This window comes from Pseudophryne corroboree, chromosome 4 (genome assembly GCF_028390025.1).
Source record: "Pseudophryne corroboree isolate aPseCor3 chromosome 4, aPseCor3.hap2, whole genome shotgun sequence".
NCBI lineage: Eukaryota > Metazoa > Chordata > Amphibia > Anura > Myobatrachidae > Pseudophryne > Pseudophryne corroboree.
Genome location: NC_086447.1, coordinates 466,117,701 through 466,131,144, shown reverse-complemented (window position 1 = coordinate 466,131,144; position 13,444 = coordinate 466,117,701). Strand labels below are relative to the sequence as shown.

General features: G+C 49.2%; 1 protein-coding gene across 1 annotated transcript in view; it reads left to right on the top strand.

Moving 5' to 3' along the window:
• The first annotated feature begins 12,536 nt into the window (after positions 1-12,536).
• The window catches only part of COQ3 (coenzyme Q3, methyltransferase), a 74,078-nt gene continuing 73,170 nt past the window's right edge, over positions 12,537-13,444 (top strand). The window contains exon 1 of the mRNA XM_063917024.1: positions 12,537-12,739. Coding sequence (XP_063773094.1) covers positions 12,634-12,739 — 106 coding nt within the window. The 5' untranslated portion in view covers positions 12,537-12,633. The remainder of the gene's footprint in view (positions 12,740-13,444) is intronic.

Here is a 13,444-nt window from a genome sequence, read left to right as displayed (position 1 = left end):
AGGGGACATAACTGTGATCAGGGGTTCCATAACATTTTTAGGTTGGGGGGCCAAGATATAATTTTGGCACCCCTAAATTGATGAATGTCGCCCCTTTAGGTTCAGATGAACTTACCCTCCATGCCACCTACTTGACAGATAACTATGATGACTATATATCTTTCTTTGTGGGGGGGGGGGGGGGGGGGGAAGAGTTCTGTGAAGAGGGCGAGATAGGATGAAGGAGGAGTTGAGGGGTAGAACATATGAAGTGGGTGATGAGAAGGGTGCAGGGGAGGGTCCAGTTTGCAGTAAATAGCCACACACTAGAAGATGGGTGGAGGAGAACCTTGGCGATGGAAGGAGAATGGCGGACACTGCCTGTGAAACTATAGATGGCAGCAGCACTGCACCCTACGACCCAGTATATTGAATAGCACCTCAAATATTTTTATGAGGTGAGCTGCCCTCTTGTCCCACCCATTCTGACACTTATGGCTGTGATACAATTGGGTGTTCTCAAAAGGGCAAGGTCAAAGAGTACATGTAGATGAGATTTCAGGCTATGCAGAGTTGGCTGGAAACATATGTTGATGTATCTATTATGCGTGCAGTGTGTGCACACCGAACCCATATAATTATATTTACCACTCCAGAGTCCAACAGCAGCAGATAGAAATCACCAGGAAAATTGTGTAGTGGCCATTTTTCTCAGTGATATGCTCATGCACGGTAGATATGTTCCCGGGAACAAGGTATGGGCAGCATGTTCCTGGAGACCTGTGCATGTTCAGTAGATTGGCAAAAAAAAAAACAAAAACCAGTTGACAGTACTGTGGCTGCTGCCAGAGAGGAGGGAACCTGCACAGTGCAAACACATGGGCTCTCTCAATTGTTAATCAACCCCTGCATAAATACACTATTTTAAGGCATATTATTGCACCAAGTATATGCTGATGTACAGTATGTGTGTCTTAGTGATGACACCTATCAGACTAAGCATATGTGTATGGAGTGGTTGTACCACAAAGAGTCATACAACTCTGTCTATGGGCAAATAATAAGATTTTACACTTACCGGTAAATCTATTTCTCGTAGTCCGTAGAGGATGCTGGGGACTCCGTAAGGACCATGGCGAATAGACGGGCTCCGCAGGAGACATGGGCACTTTAAGAAAGACTTTGGATTCTGGGTGTGCACTGGCTCCTCCCTCTATGCCCCTCCTCCAGACCTCAGTTAGGGAAACTGTGCCCAGAGGAGATGGACAGTACGAGAAAAGGATTTTGTTAATCCAAGGGCAAGATTCACACCAGCCACACCAATCACACCGTATAACTTGTGATAAACTACCCAGTTAACAGTATGAACAACAACATAGCCTCGGTTCAACCGATTAACCAACACATAACCCTTATGTCAGCAATAACTATATACAAGTCTTGCAGAAGTAGTCCGCACTTGGGACGGGCGCCCAGCATCCTCTACGGACTACGAGAAATAGATTTACCGGTAAGTGTAAAATCTTATTTTCTCTAACGTCCTAGAGGATGCTGGGGACTCCGAAAGGACCATGGGGATTATACCAAAGCTCCCAAAACGGGCGGGAGAGTGCGGATGACTCTGCAGCACCGATTGAGCAAACAGGAGGTCCTCCTCAGCCAGGGTATCAAACTTATAGAACTTTGCAAAGGTGTTTGACCCCGACCAAGTAGCTGCTCGGCACAACTGTAATGCCGAGACCCCTCGGGCAGCCGCCCAAGAAGAGCCCACCTTCCTAGTGGAATGGGCCTTAACCGATTTAGGCAATGGCAATCCTGCCGTAGAATGTGCCTGCTGAATCGTGTTACAGATCCAGCGAGCAATAGTCTGCTTTGAAGCAGGAGCGCCAACCTTGTTGGCTGCATACAGGACAAATAGTGCTTCTGTTTTTCTGACTCTAGCCGTTCTGGCCACGTAAATTTTCAAAGCCCTGACCACATCCTGGGACTCGGAATCCTCCAAGTCACGCGTAGCCACAGGCACAATAATAGGTTGATTTATATGAAAGGATGAAACCACTTTAGGTAGGAATTGACGAGTCCGCAATTCCGCCCTATCCACATGAAAAACCAGATAGGGGCTTTTATGTGATAAAGCCGCCAATTCCGAGACTCGCCTAGCCGAAGCCAAGGCTAGCAACATGACCACCTTCCAAGTGAGATATTTTAACTCCACCGTTTTGAGTGGTTCAAACCAATGTGACTTAAGGAAACTTAACACCACGTTAAGATCCCAAGGCGCCACCGGAGGTACAAAAGGAGGCTGAATATGCAGCACTCCCTTCACAAATGTGTGTACTTCAGGAAGAGAAGCCAATTCTTTTTGAAAGAAAATGGATAAGGCCGAAATTTGAACCTTTATGGACCCTAATTTTAGGCTCAAATTCACTCCTGTTTGAAGGAAGTGAAGGAGACGGCCCAAATGAAACTCCTCCGTAGGAGTAGTCCTGGCCTCACACCAAGAAACATATTTTCGCCATATACGGTGATAATGTTTCGATGTCACGTCCTTCCTAGCCTTGATCAGGGTAGGAATGACTTCCTCCGGAATACCTTTTTCTGCTAGGATCCGGCGTTCAACCGCCATGTCGTCAAACGCAGCCGCGGTAAGTCTTGGAACAGACAGGGCCCCTGCTGCAGCAGGTCCTGCCTTAGAGGAAGAGGCCACGGATCTTCTGTGAGCAACTCTTGCAGATCCGGATACCAAGTCCTTCGTGGCCAATCTGGAACAATGAGGATTGTTTTCACCCTTCTTTGTCTTATTATTCTCAACACCTTGGGTATGAGAGGCAGAGGAGGGAACACATAGACCGATCTGAACACCCATGGTGTCACCAAAGCATCTACCGCTACCGCCTGAGGGTCTCTTGACCTGGCGCAATACCTTGTTGAGCCGGGACGCCATCATGTCTATCTGAGGCAGTCCCCACCGACCCGCGATCTGTGCGAAGACTTCCTGATGAAGTCCCCACTCTCCCGGATGCAGGTCGTGTCTGCTGAGGAAGTCCGCTTCCCAGTTGTCCACCCCCGGGATGAACACTGCTGGCAGTGCGCTTACATGACCTTCCGCCCAGCGAAGAATCCTGGTGGCCTCTGTCATGGCCACTCTGCTCCTTGTGCCGCCTTGGCGGTTTATATGAGCCACTGCCGTGACATTGTCCGACTGAATCAGAACAGGTTTGTCCCGAAGTAATGCCTTGACGTAGGGCGTAGTATATGGTCAAACGCGTTGTAGGAACCAGCTGGGACTTCGGAATATTGAGAATCCAGCCGTGCTGCTGCAACGTTCTCACAGACAGTGACACGCTGTTCAGTAACTTCTCTCAGGATCTCGCCTTTATGAGGAGATCGTCCAAGTATGGGATATTTGTGACACCCTGCTTGCGCAGGAGCACCATAATTTCCGCCATTATCTTGGTGAAAATTCTCGGGGCTGTGGAAAGCCCAAACGGCAAAGTCTGAAATTGGTAATGACAGTCCTGTACCGCAAATCTCAGGAACGCCTGGTGAGGAGGAAAAATCGGAACATGAAGGTATGCATCCTTTATGTTCAGGGAAACCATCCAATCCCCCCCTCCAGGCTGGCGATGACCGCTCTGAGCGATTCCATCTTGAACTTGAACTTTTTTAAGTACAGGTTCAGGGATTTTAGATTCAAAATGGGTCTGACCGAACCGTCCGGTTTCGGGACCACAAACAGGGTTGAGTAATACCCCTTTCCTTGCTGGAGAAGAGGAACCTTGACTATCACCTGCTGAAGATACACTTTTTGAATTGCAGATAACACCAACTCCCTCTCTGACGGAGAAGCCGGCAGAGCCGATTTGAAAAACCGGCGAGGAGGGATCTCTTCGAATTCCAGCCTGTATCCCTGAGAAACAATCTCTATTACCCAGGGATCCACCTGTGAGCGAACCCAGACGTGGCTGAAAATTCGAAGACGTGCCCCCACCTGAGCCGACTCCCCCAGGGGAGCCCCAGCGGCATGCGGTGGATTTTGCAGACGGAGGGGAGGACTTCTGGTCCTGGGAACTAGCTGTGTGCAGCTTTTTTCGCTTGCCTTTACCTCTGGTAAGAAAGGACGATCCCCGTACCTTCTTGCTTTTATTTGAACGAAAGGACTGCATTTGATAATGAGGCGCCTTCTTAGTATGTTGCGGGGGAACATAAGGTAAAAAATTTGATTTACCAGCTGTAGCAGTAGAGACCAGGTTCGAGAGGCCTTCTCCAAACAACTCCTCCCCATTGTACGGTAACGACTCCATATGCCTCTTTGAGTCGGCATCCCCCGTCCACTGTCGGGTCCACAAGAGTCGCCTAGCAGAAACAGACATAGCATTTATTCTGGAGCTCAGTAAACAAATGTCTCTTTGTGCATCCCTCATATATAATGCAGCATCCTTGATATGCGCTAGGGTCATCAGAATGGTATCCTTATCTAGGGCATCAATCTCATTAGATAAGGAATCAGTCCATGCTGCGACAGCACTACAAACCCAGGCCGATGCCATCGCCGTTCTAACAATAGTACCGGAATGTGTGTAAATGTACTTCATGATAACTTCCTGCTTACGATCAGCAGGATCTTTGAGGGTAGCCGTATCCTGGGAAGGCAGTGCCACCTTCTTGGATAAGCGTGTCAACGCCTTGTCTACTTTACGCGAAGATTCCCATCGTATCCTATCCTTTTGTGGGAAGGGATACGCCATAAGAATCCTTTTGGGAACTTGTAATCTCCTGTCTGGAGATTCCCAAGCCTTTTCGCACAATTCGCTTAGCTCAAATGAGGACGGAAAAGTGACCTCAGGTTTTTTCTCTTTATACATGTGCACCCTCTTGTCTGGGACAGGGGGTTCCTCAGTGATATGCAAAACCTCTTTAATCGCAACAGTCATGCAACGAATACCTTTAGCCACTTTTGGCTGTAAATTTGCATCCTCATAGTCGACACTAGAATCTGAATCTGTGTAGGTATCTGTGTCAGTGATCTGGGATAATGTGCGTTTCTGAGACCCAGAAGGTCCCGGTGCCACTGGGATCTGACAACCTGACTGATCCCTAGCCTCAGTCTTGTCTAATCTCTTATGCAATAAATTTACATTAGCATTCAAGACATTCCACATATCCACCCAGTCCGGTGTCGGCGGTGCCGACTGCGACCCGACATTCATGCACTCCCCCTCCTCCTTAGGCGAGCCTTCATCGTCAAACATGTCGACACGCGCGTACCGACACACTCCCACACACACAGGGAATCTCTTTTCTGAAGACAGGATCCCCCTTAGGCCCTTTGGAGAGACAGAGAGAGAGTATGCCAGCACACACCCCAGCGCTATATGACCCAGGAGAAAAACACAGAATGTTTACCCAGTAGCGCTGTAGTATATATATTTGCCAATTATGTGCCCCCCTCTACTTTAAAACCCTTCTGTCACCGTGTGTCAAGCAGGGGAGAGTCCGGGGAGCTTCCTCTCAGCGGTGCTGTGAAGAAAAAATGGCACTGGTGAGTGCTGAGGGAGAAGCCCCGTCCCCTCGGCGGCGGGCTTCTGTCCCGCTCAAAGTTTGTAAAATATGGCGGGGACTCTTTTATATACATGTACAGTGCCCACCTGTACATGTATATAGGTTATATTGCCATAGGAGAGGTATTTATTGCTGCTCAGGGCGCCCCCCCTGCGCCCTGCACCCTTACAGTGACCGGAGTGTGTGAGGTGTAATGGAGCAATGGCGCACAGCTGCCGTGCTGTGCGTTACCTCAGTGAAGCACCCGAAGGCTTCTGCCGCCTTAGACGTCTTCTTTGTTTCTTCCGGCTCTGTGAGGAGAACGGCGGCGCGGCTCTGGGATGAACGCCCAGGACGAACCTGTGTTCCACTCCCTCTGGAGCTTTTGGTGTCCAGTAGCCAAGAAGCAGAGCCTATCATTTAAGTAGGTCTGCTCCTCTCTCCTCAGTCCCTCGATGCAGGGAGCCTGTTGCCAGCAGTGCTCCCTGATAATAAGAAAAAAATCCTAACAAAAATGCTTTCTTAGCAGGGAACTCAGGAGAGCTCCCTGCAGTGCACCCATCTTCCTCTGGGCACAGTCTAAAACTGAGGTTTGGAGGAGGGGCATAGAGGGAGGAGCCAGTGCACACCCAGAATCCAAAGTCTTTCTTAAAGTGCCCATGTCTCCTGCGGAGCCCGTCTATTCCCCATGGTCCTTACGGAGTCCCCAGCATCCTCTAGGACGTTAGAGAAATATATTTTTAGTTCTGTACGATGCAGAAGCAATTAGGTACAATTCACGATCAAGTCAGCAGTAAGCCCTCTTTGTTTACTTTCTCCAACGTCCTAGAGGATGCTGGGGTTCATTTTAGTACCATGGGGGTATAGACGGTTCCGCAGGAGCCTTCGGCACTTTAAGACTTTTCAACAGTGTGAACTGGCTCCTCCCTCTATGCCCCTCCTCCAGACCTCAGTTTAGAAAATGTGCCCAGGAGACTGGATGCACACTAGTTGAGCTCTACAGAGCTTTGCTGGAAAAAGACTTTCTTAGGTTTTTATTTTACAGGGAAGCTGCTGGCAACAGCTTCCCTGCTTCGTGGGACTTAGGGGGAAAGTAGGAACCAACTTCTCAATCAGTTAATGGTTCTGCTTCTGCTGACAGGACACCATTAGCTCCTGAAGGGTACTGAACACAGCCCAAGCCTGGCCAGTGTTCACTCCCACAGCACTGCTGCCACCCCCAAACAGAGCCAGAAGTCTGGTGAGTATATATTACCGGAGTCCTGCAGAGAGGGGATCCCCCGGTCATCGTTGGCAGCATACAGGTACACGCGCAGCGGCGGGAAGCTGCACGCCATGTCTCAGCACAAGGGTGCAGAGTGTGTGTGTGTGTGTGTGTGGGGGGCGCGCTCTGAAGGCATGTTTTAAAACCTTACTCTCACTGGCAAAAAGGGTACATGTACAGCCGCTGATGTGCCATCCTCAGCCAGTATAAATATGACATTGCTGAGGCTGAAGGGCTGGGCTTCTCCTCAGACTTGCCAGAACACTCACTGGGTGCCATTTTCTCCTGCAGAAACTCCAGTGTGAAGCTCCTGAACGCTGTTTCTCCTCATGACAACGCTGATACAAGTACAGGGTGTTATAGAAGGGGCAGAGAGTGTTCATTATAATTAGGGCTGTAGGCCTATTATTGGTATATGCACTGTAAGTGGGTAATATTTCCACAATTCACAATAAGGCACAGTGTGTGAACTGGCAAATCCCTCTGTGTCTCTCTGACAGACTTTAGTGTGGGGTTGTCCCCAATAGCTCCCCTGTGTGATAGGGTGTGTGTGTGTGTGTGTGTGTGTGTGTGTGTGTGTGTGTACAAGTGTGTAACATGTCAGACATTGGGGAGGGTTCTTCCCAGGAAGAACCCATTTTAGATGCACAAGAGGGTAATGTGGTGGCCATTCCCTCTCAGAAGGAGCCGGAGTGGGTGAAAATGTTGCAAAAGAATATGTCAATGCTTGCAAAGAAAGTCTCTGAGTCTGAACAACAGACTAAATATTGGAGGCAGTCTGTGGAGGATGCACTGTTTACTGACCCCTCCATATCATCCACTCAGGTCCTATCCAGTTTCCAGAAAAGGTCTCTGGTCCAGATAATGCAAGGGGACACAGACACAGATTTCGACTCTGACGTCAACACTGGGGATTTGAGAGGGGTAGACCCCAAATTAGCCAAAAACATACAATGCATGATAGTTGCTATAAAGGAAGTGTTGGAGTTTCCTGAAACAACACTGGTCCCAGAGGAAAAGGATTATTTTAAATCAAATAAAAAGCAGGTTGTGACTTTTCCTCCTTCAAAGGATTGAATGTGTTCTTTGAAGAATCCTGGGCTAACCCTGAGAAGAAATTTACCCTTCCCAGAAGGATACGTGTAGCGTACCCTTTCCCTGAGTAAGACAGGCACAAATGGGAGACACCCCCAATGATAGACATCTCAGTTTCTCGGCTGTCTAAGAAAATAATTTTGCCTGCCCCTGGTTCAGCCACTTTAAAAGATCCAGCTGACCGTAAATTAGAAACAACCTTAAAATCCATATATACGGCTAACGGAACGGTGCCCAGGCCCACCATTGCTTGTGTGTGGGTAGGTAACGCTGTGGAAAAATGGTCTGACAACTTGCTTGTTAACATAGACACAGTTGACAGTGATGAAATAGTCCTAACTCTCGGCGATATCAAAGATGCTGCAGGTTACTTAGTTGAAGCTATGAAGGATATTGGGTTGCTGAGTTCAAGATGCTCTGCTATGGCGATTTCAGCCCGCAGGGCGCTGTGGATCCGCCAATGGAATGCTGATGCGGAATCAAAAAAGAATATTGAGGTGCTTCCTTACAATGGAGAAGCCCTCTTTGGAGACAAGCTGGATGCCATGATTTCAACAACTACATCAGGCAAGTCAGCATTTCTGCCTTCCGCAGCTGCTCCACCTAGGAAGGGATTTCATTCTCATACGATGCAATCCTTTCGGCCCAACAAGTCCAAAAAGGCAAAGGGTACCCCCTTCTTCGCAGGAAGAGGTCGAGGAAGAGGTAAAAAAATCTACAACACCATCAGGCTCGCAGGTGCAGAAGTCAACAGCTACTTCTGCTAAAACCTCAGCATGACGCTGCGGGAGTACGATCGGGTGGGGGCATGTCTACTGTCTTTCAGCCAGGTCTAGGTTCACTCAGATCTGGATCCTTGGGTATTGCAGATAGTATCACGAGGGTACAAATTGGAATTTCAGGACCTTCCCCCATGCCGATTTTTCAAATCAGCCTTACCAGCTTCTGTTCAGGACAGAGCAAAAGTGCTGAACGCAATACAGAAATTATGTCAAGACAACGTAATTACCTTAGTTCCTGTGTCACAACAGGAAAAAGGGTTTTATTCAAGCCTGTTTGTAGTGCCGAAACCAGATGCCTCGGTCAGACCGATTTTAAACCTAAAGACTCTGAACCTTTATTTAAAAAGGTTCAAATTCAAGATGGAATCCCTGAGAGTGGTGATCTCCAGCTTGGAGGAAAAGGAATTTCTGGTATCAATGGACATCAAAGATGCTTATTTACATGTTCCCATCTACCCGCCGCATCAGGCATACTGAAGTTTGCGGTGCAGGACTGCCACTACCAGTTCCAAACATTGCCTTTCGGGCTCTCCACGGCTCCGAGAATATTCACCAAGGTGATGGCGGAGATGATGGTTCTTCTTCGCAAGAAAGAAAGGTCTATTGATGATCTCCTCATAAAAGCGAGATCCAGGGAGAAACTAGTGCAGAACAGTGCACTTTCCCTGACGGTGCTTCAACAGCATGGTTGGATAATAAACCTTCCAAAATCACAATTGGAACCCACAATGAGGTTATCATTTCTGGGAATGATATTGGACACGGACGCACAGAAAGTATTCCTACCGGTGGAAAAGGCTCTGGAGATCCAGAGGATGGTCAAACAAGTTTTAAAACCAGCACGCGTATCGATTCATCAGTGCACCCGCCTGCTGGGGAAGATGGTAGCGGCCTATGAGGCTCTACAATTTGGCCAATTCCACGCTAGGGTGTTCCAATGGGATCTACTGGACAAGTGGTCCGGATCGCACCTACACATGCACCGCAGGATAATCCTGTCAACAAAAGCCAGTATTTCACTCTTGTGGTGGCTTCAAAGTTTTCACCTCCTGGAGGGACGCAGGTTTGGGATTCAGACTTGAATCCTGGGGACCACAGATGCAAGCCTCCAAGGTTGGGGAACAGTCACGCAAGGGGAAAGCTTCCAAGGACGATGGTCAAGTCAAGAAGTACTCCTTCACATAAACATCCTGGAATTGAGAGCTGTGTACAACAGCCTTCATCAAGCAGCACACCTTCTTCAAGGTCGTCGCATACAGATCCAGTCAGACAATGTAACGGCAGCAGCTTACATAAACCGCCAGGGCGGAACAAGAAGCAGAGCGGCAATGGCAGAGGTGACAAAGATACTCCTCTGGGCAGAAAGACATGCAAAAGCTCTGTCTGCAATTTTAATTCCGGGAGTGGACAACTGGGAAGCAGACTTCCTCAGCAGACACGATCTCCATCCAGGAGAATGGGGCCTCCACCCAGAAGTCTTTGCAGAGGTAGCAGGTCGTTGGGGCGATCCTCAAGTAGATATGATGGCATCACATCTCAACAAGAAGCTTCAGAAATATTGTTCCAGGTCGAGAGACCCACAAGCAATAGCAGTGGATGCACTGGTGACCCAGTGGGTGTTTAAGTCGGTGTATCTGTTCCCTCCACTTCCACTAATACCAAAAGTTCTCAAGATCATCAGAAGAACAAGGGTTCGAGCAATTCTCATTGTTCCAGACTCGCCAAGGAGGGCTTGGTATCCAGATATTCAGGAGTTATTACTGGAAGAGCCTCAGCCTCTTCGCAAGGACCTGCTTCAGCAGGGGCCGTTTGTTTATCAAGACTTACCGCGGCTGCGTTTGACAGCATGGCTGTTGAGCGTCAGATCCTAGCCCATAAGGGTATTCCCAATGAAGTCATTCCCACACTTATTCTGGCCAGGAAAGGGGTAACGTCCAAACATTACCATCGTATTTGGAGAAAATATGTATCTTGGTGTGAATCCAAGAACTCTCCTGCGGTGGAGTTTAAATTAGGACGTCTTCTCCTATTTCTACAGGCGGGTGTGGATGCTGGCTTGAGATTAGGGTCTATCAAGGTCCAAATTTCGGCCTTGTCCATTTTCTTTCAGAAACAGTTGGCTTCCCTTCCTGAGGTCCAGACATTCGTGAAGGGGGTTCTGCGCATCCAACCTCCATTTGTGCCTCCTGCAGCGCCATGGGATCTTAATGTGGTGTTGCAGTTCCTTAAATCGGTCTGGTTTGAGTCTCTACAAGAGATAGAGTTGACATTTCTCACTTGGAAAGTGGTCATGCTGTTGGTCTTGGCCTCAGGCAGACGAGTGTCTGAATTAGGGGCTGTCACACAAGAGTCCTTATTTGATTTTTCATGAAGATAGAGCTGAACTGCGGACGCGTCAGCATTTTCTTCCAAAGGTTGTGTCTTATTTCCATATCAACCAACCTGTGGTGGTGCCAGTGGCTTCTGACACCTCAGCCGTTTCAAAGTCCTTGGATGTCGTCAGAGCGCTGAGGACTTATGTTGCAAGAACTTCTCGGATTAGGAAAACAGAATCTATGTTTGTCCTCTATGACCCCAACAAGATTGGGGGTCCTGCTTCTAAGCAGACTATTGCGCACTGGATCAAAGGTACCGTTCAGCACGCCTTTTCCATGGCAGGATTGCTGTTACCAAGTTCGGTAAAGGCCCACTCTACAAGGAAAGTGGGTTCTTCCTGGGCGGCTGCCCGGGGTGTCTCGGCATTGCAAATTTGCCGAGCAGCTACTTGGTCAGGGGCAAACACGTTTGCTAAGTTTTACAGGTTTGACACCTTGGCTGCTGAAGACCTTCAGTTTGGTCAGTCAGTTCTGCAGGAACATTAGCATTTTCCCGCCCGTACTGGGAGCTTTGGTACATCCCCATGGTCCTAAAATGGACCCCAGCATCCTCTAGGACGTAAGAGAAAATAGGATTTTAATTACCTACCGGTAAATCCTTTTCTCATAGTCCGTAGAGGATGCTGGGCGCCCGCCCAGTGCTCATTTGTCCTGCAAATTACGTTTTGTCTTTTTACACAGGTTCTCATGTGTTAAGATGTTTTACAGCAGTTGCTGTTACAGTATGTATGCACGTTAGCATGGGTTATGTTAAAGGCCATGTTAGGCGACATGGTTTTGGTATGGTGTGAATATCGCCACTAGTTTAATGTAAATTCTTCTCTCGAAATTGTCCGTCTCCTCGGGCACAGTTCCTATACTGAGGTCTGGAAAAGGGGCATAGAGGGAGGAGCCAGTTCACACTGTTAAAAAGTCTTAAAGTGCCGAAGGCTCCTGCGGAACCGTCTATACCCCCATGGTACTAAAATGGACCCCAGCATCCTCTACGGACTACGAGAAAAGGATTTACCAGTAGGTAATTAAAATCCTATTATTTGTGTGATGGAGGAATTCGGACTGGAGAGGGGAGGAGTCAAAATGGGAGAGGGGAGGAGTCAGGACTGGAGAGGGGAGAGGTTAAGATTAAACTGTAAACCGCCCCCGTAAAATAAAAGTCTAGAACCGACCCTGGTTTGGGGGGCACGACCCATTACCCAGAGGTATCCATACACCGTGCCCCAAGAGTTCTGTTGCTGGCCCTAGCTACAAGGGTTATCTAGTTTTGATAATTGGAGCCCCAGTCGCTACTGCAGAGTGATAACCTGAAAGTGATACATCCGCCCAGGCCCTGCACTGCAGAGCGGTAGCACAGTGGCAGTAGTACAGCTGCAGCCGTCCCTCACCTCACAAACAGCTATCCAACAATTGCTGTCAGTACCAATGACGGCTGCGTGCTGCTGCCTACCCAGTCACAGGTCTCTGTTTTCTTTTCTGTCCCCCGCCTCTTTCTCCGCCTCCTCCTCTCCGCCAGAGGGCGGCCGGTGACGTGTTATTACCCGCGCAGACTTCCGGCAGAGTCCCCGGTGCCTGGAAGCTGCAGCTGGTGGCGGAAGGCTATATGTCAGCGGGCGGGATGTCCTCCCTGATGAGCCGCATAGGCGCCCGTCCACTCTGGAGGGCTGCAGCACTACACATGGCGACGGCGCAGAGTAGATGCAGCCCAGGTAACCGCACCGTGCAGCCTGTGTCTGGGACACAGCGGACGTAGCCGCTGCAGAAGCCCCCTCCCTCCCCTCATGTGCCAGTCCCGCCGTGTGACCCTAATGCCTCCTGATTCTCTGGCATTAGTCATGGTTGGTTCTATTTTGGAGTGGGAGAAGGGACCTTCTGACGTATCTAGGGGTCATTGCTAGCCTGTGGGGATCCCAGCTGGGGTGTCCCGGGACATGGCTCTGCAGGTGGGGGAGACCACATGACAGTGCGGTACACCTGCCAAGCAGCTCCTGTCTCACATCAACATTACACTTCACCTGGAAGTTTTAGGAGCTTCCATGCCAGCCAGCGACTCCTAGCAGTGTACGGGATTCGGATGCTTTGTGTTTCTGGGATTAGGTAAACACAGGAATGGTCTGAACGCCGGACAGGACCTGCTCCCTGACATTCTGGAGCTTGTAGTGCTTGTCCTTGACCGTGAGGTTACATGGAACAGGTGTCACCACGGAGGCGGTGAGGGAGAGATTACAGCCTCCCTGTATGGTCCGGACCGCTCCTGCTATTACCCCATGCCTGGACCACCCAGAGAGGTTGCAATCTCTCCATCCCCATCTTCCTGGTGACAGCCAGGGCTGCCACCAGAAATTGTTGGGCCCGGGACTGGCAAAGTAGTCAGGGCAATATATATTTAAATAAAATAAATAAATTCAATGCAC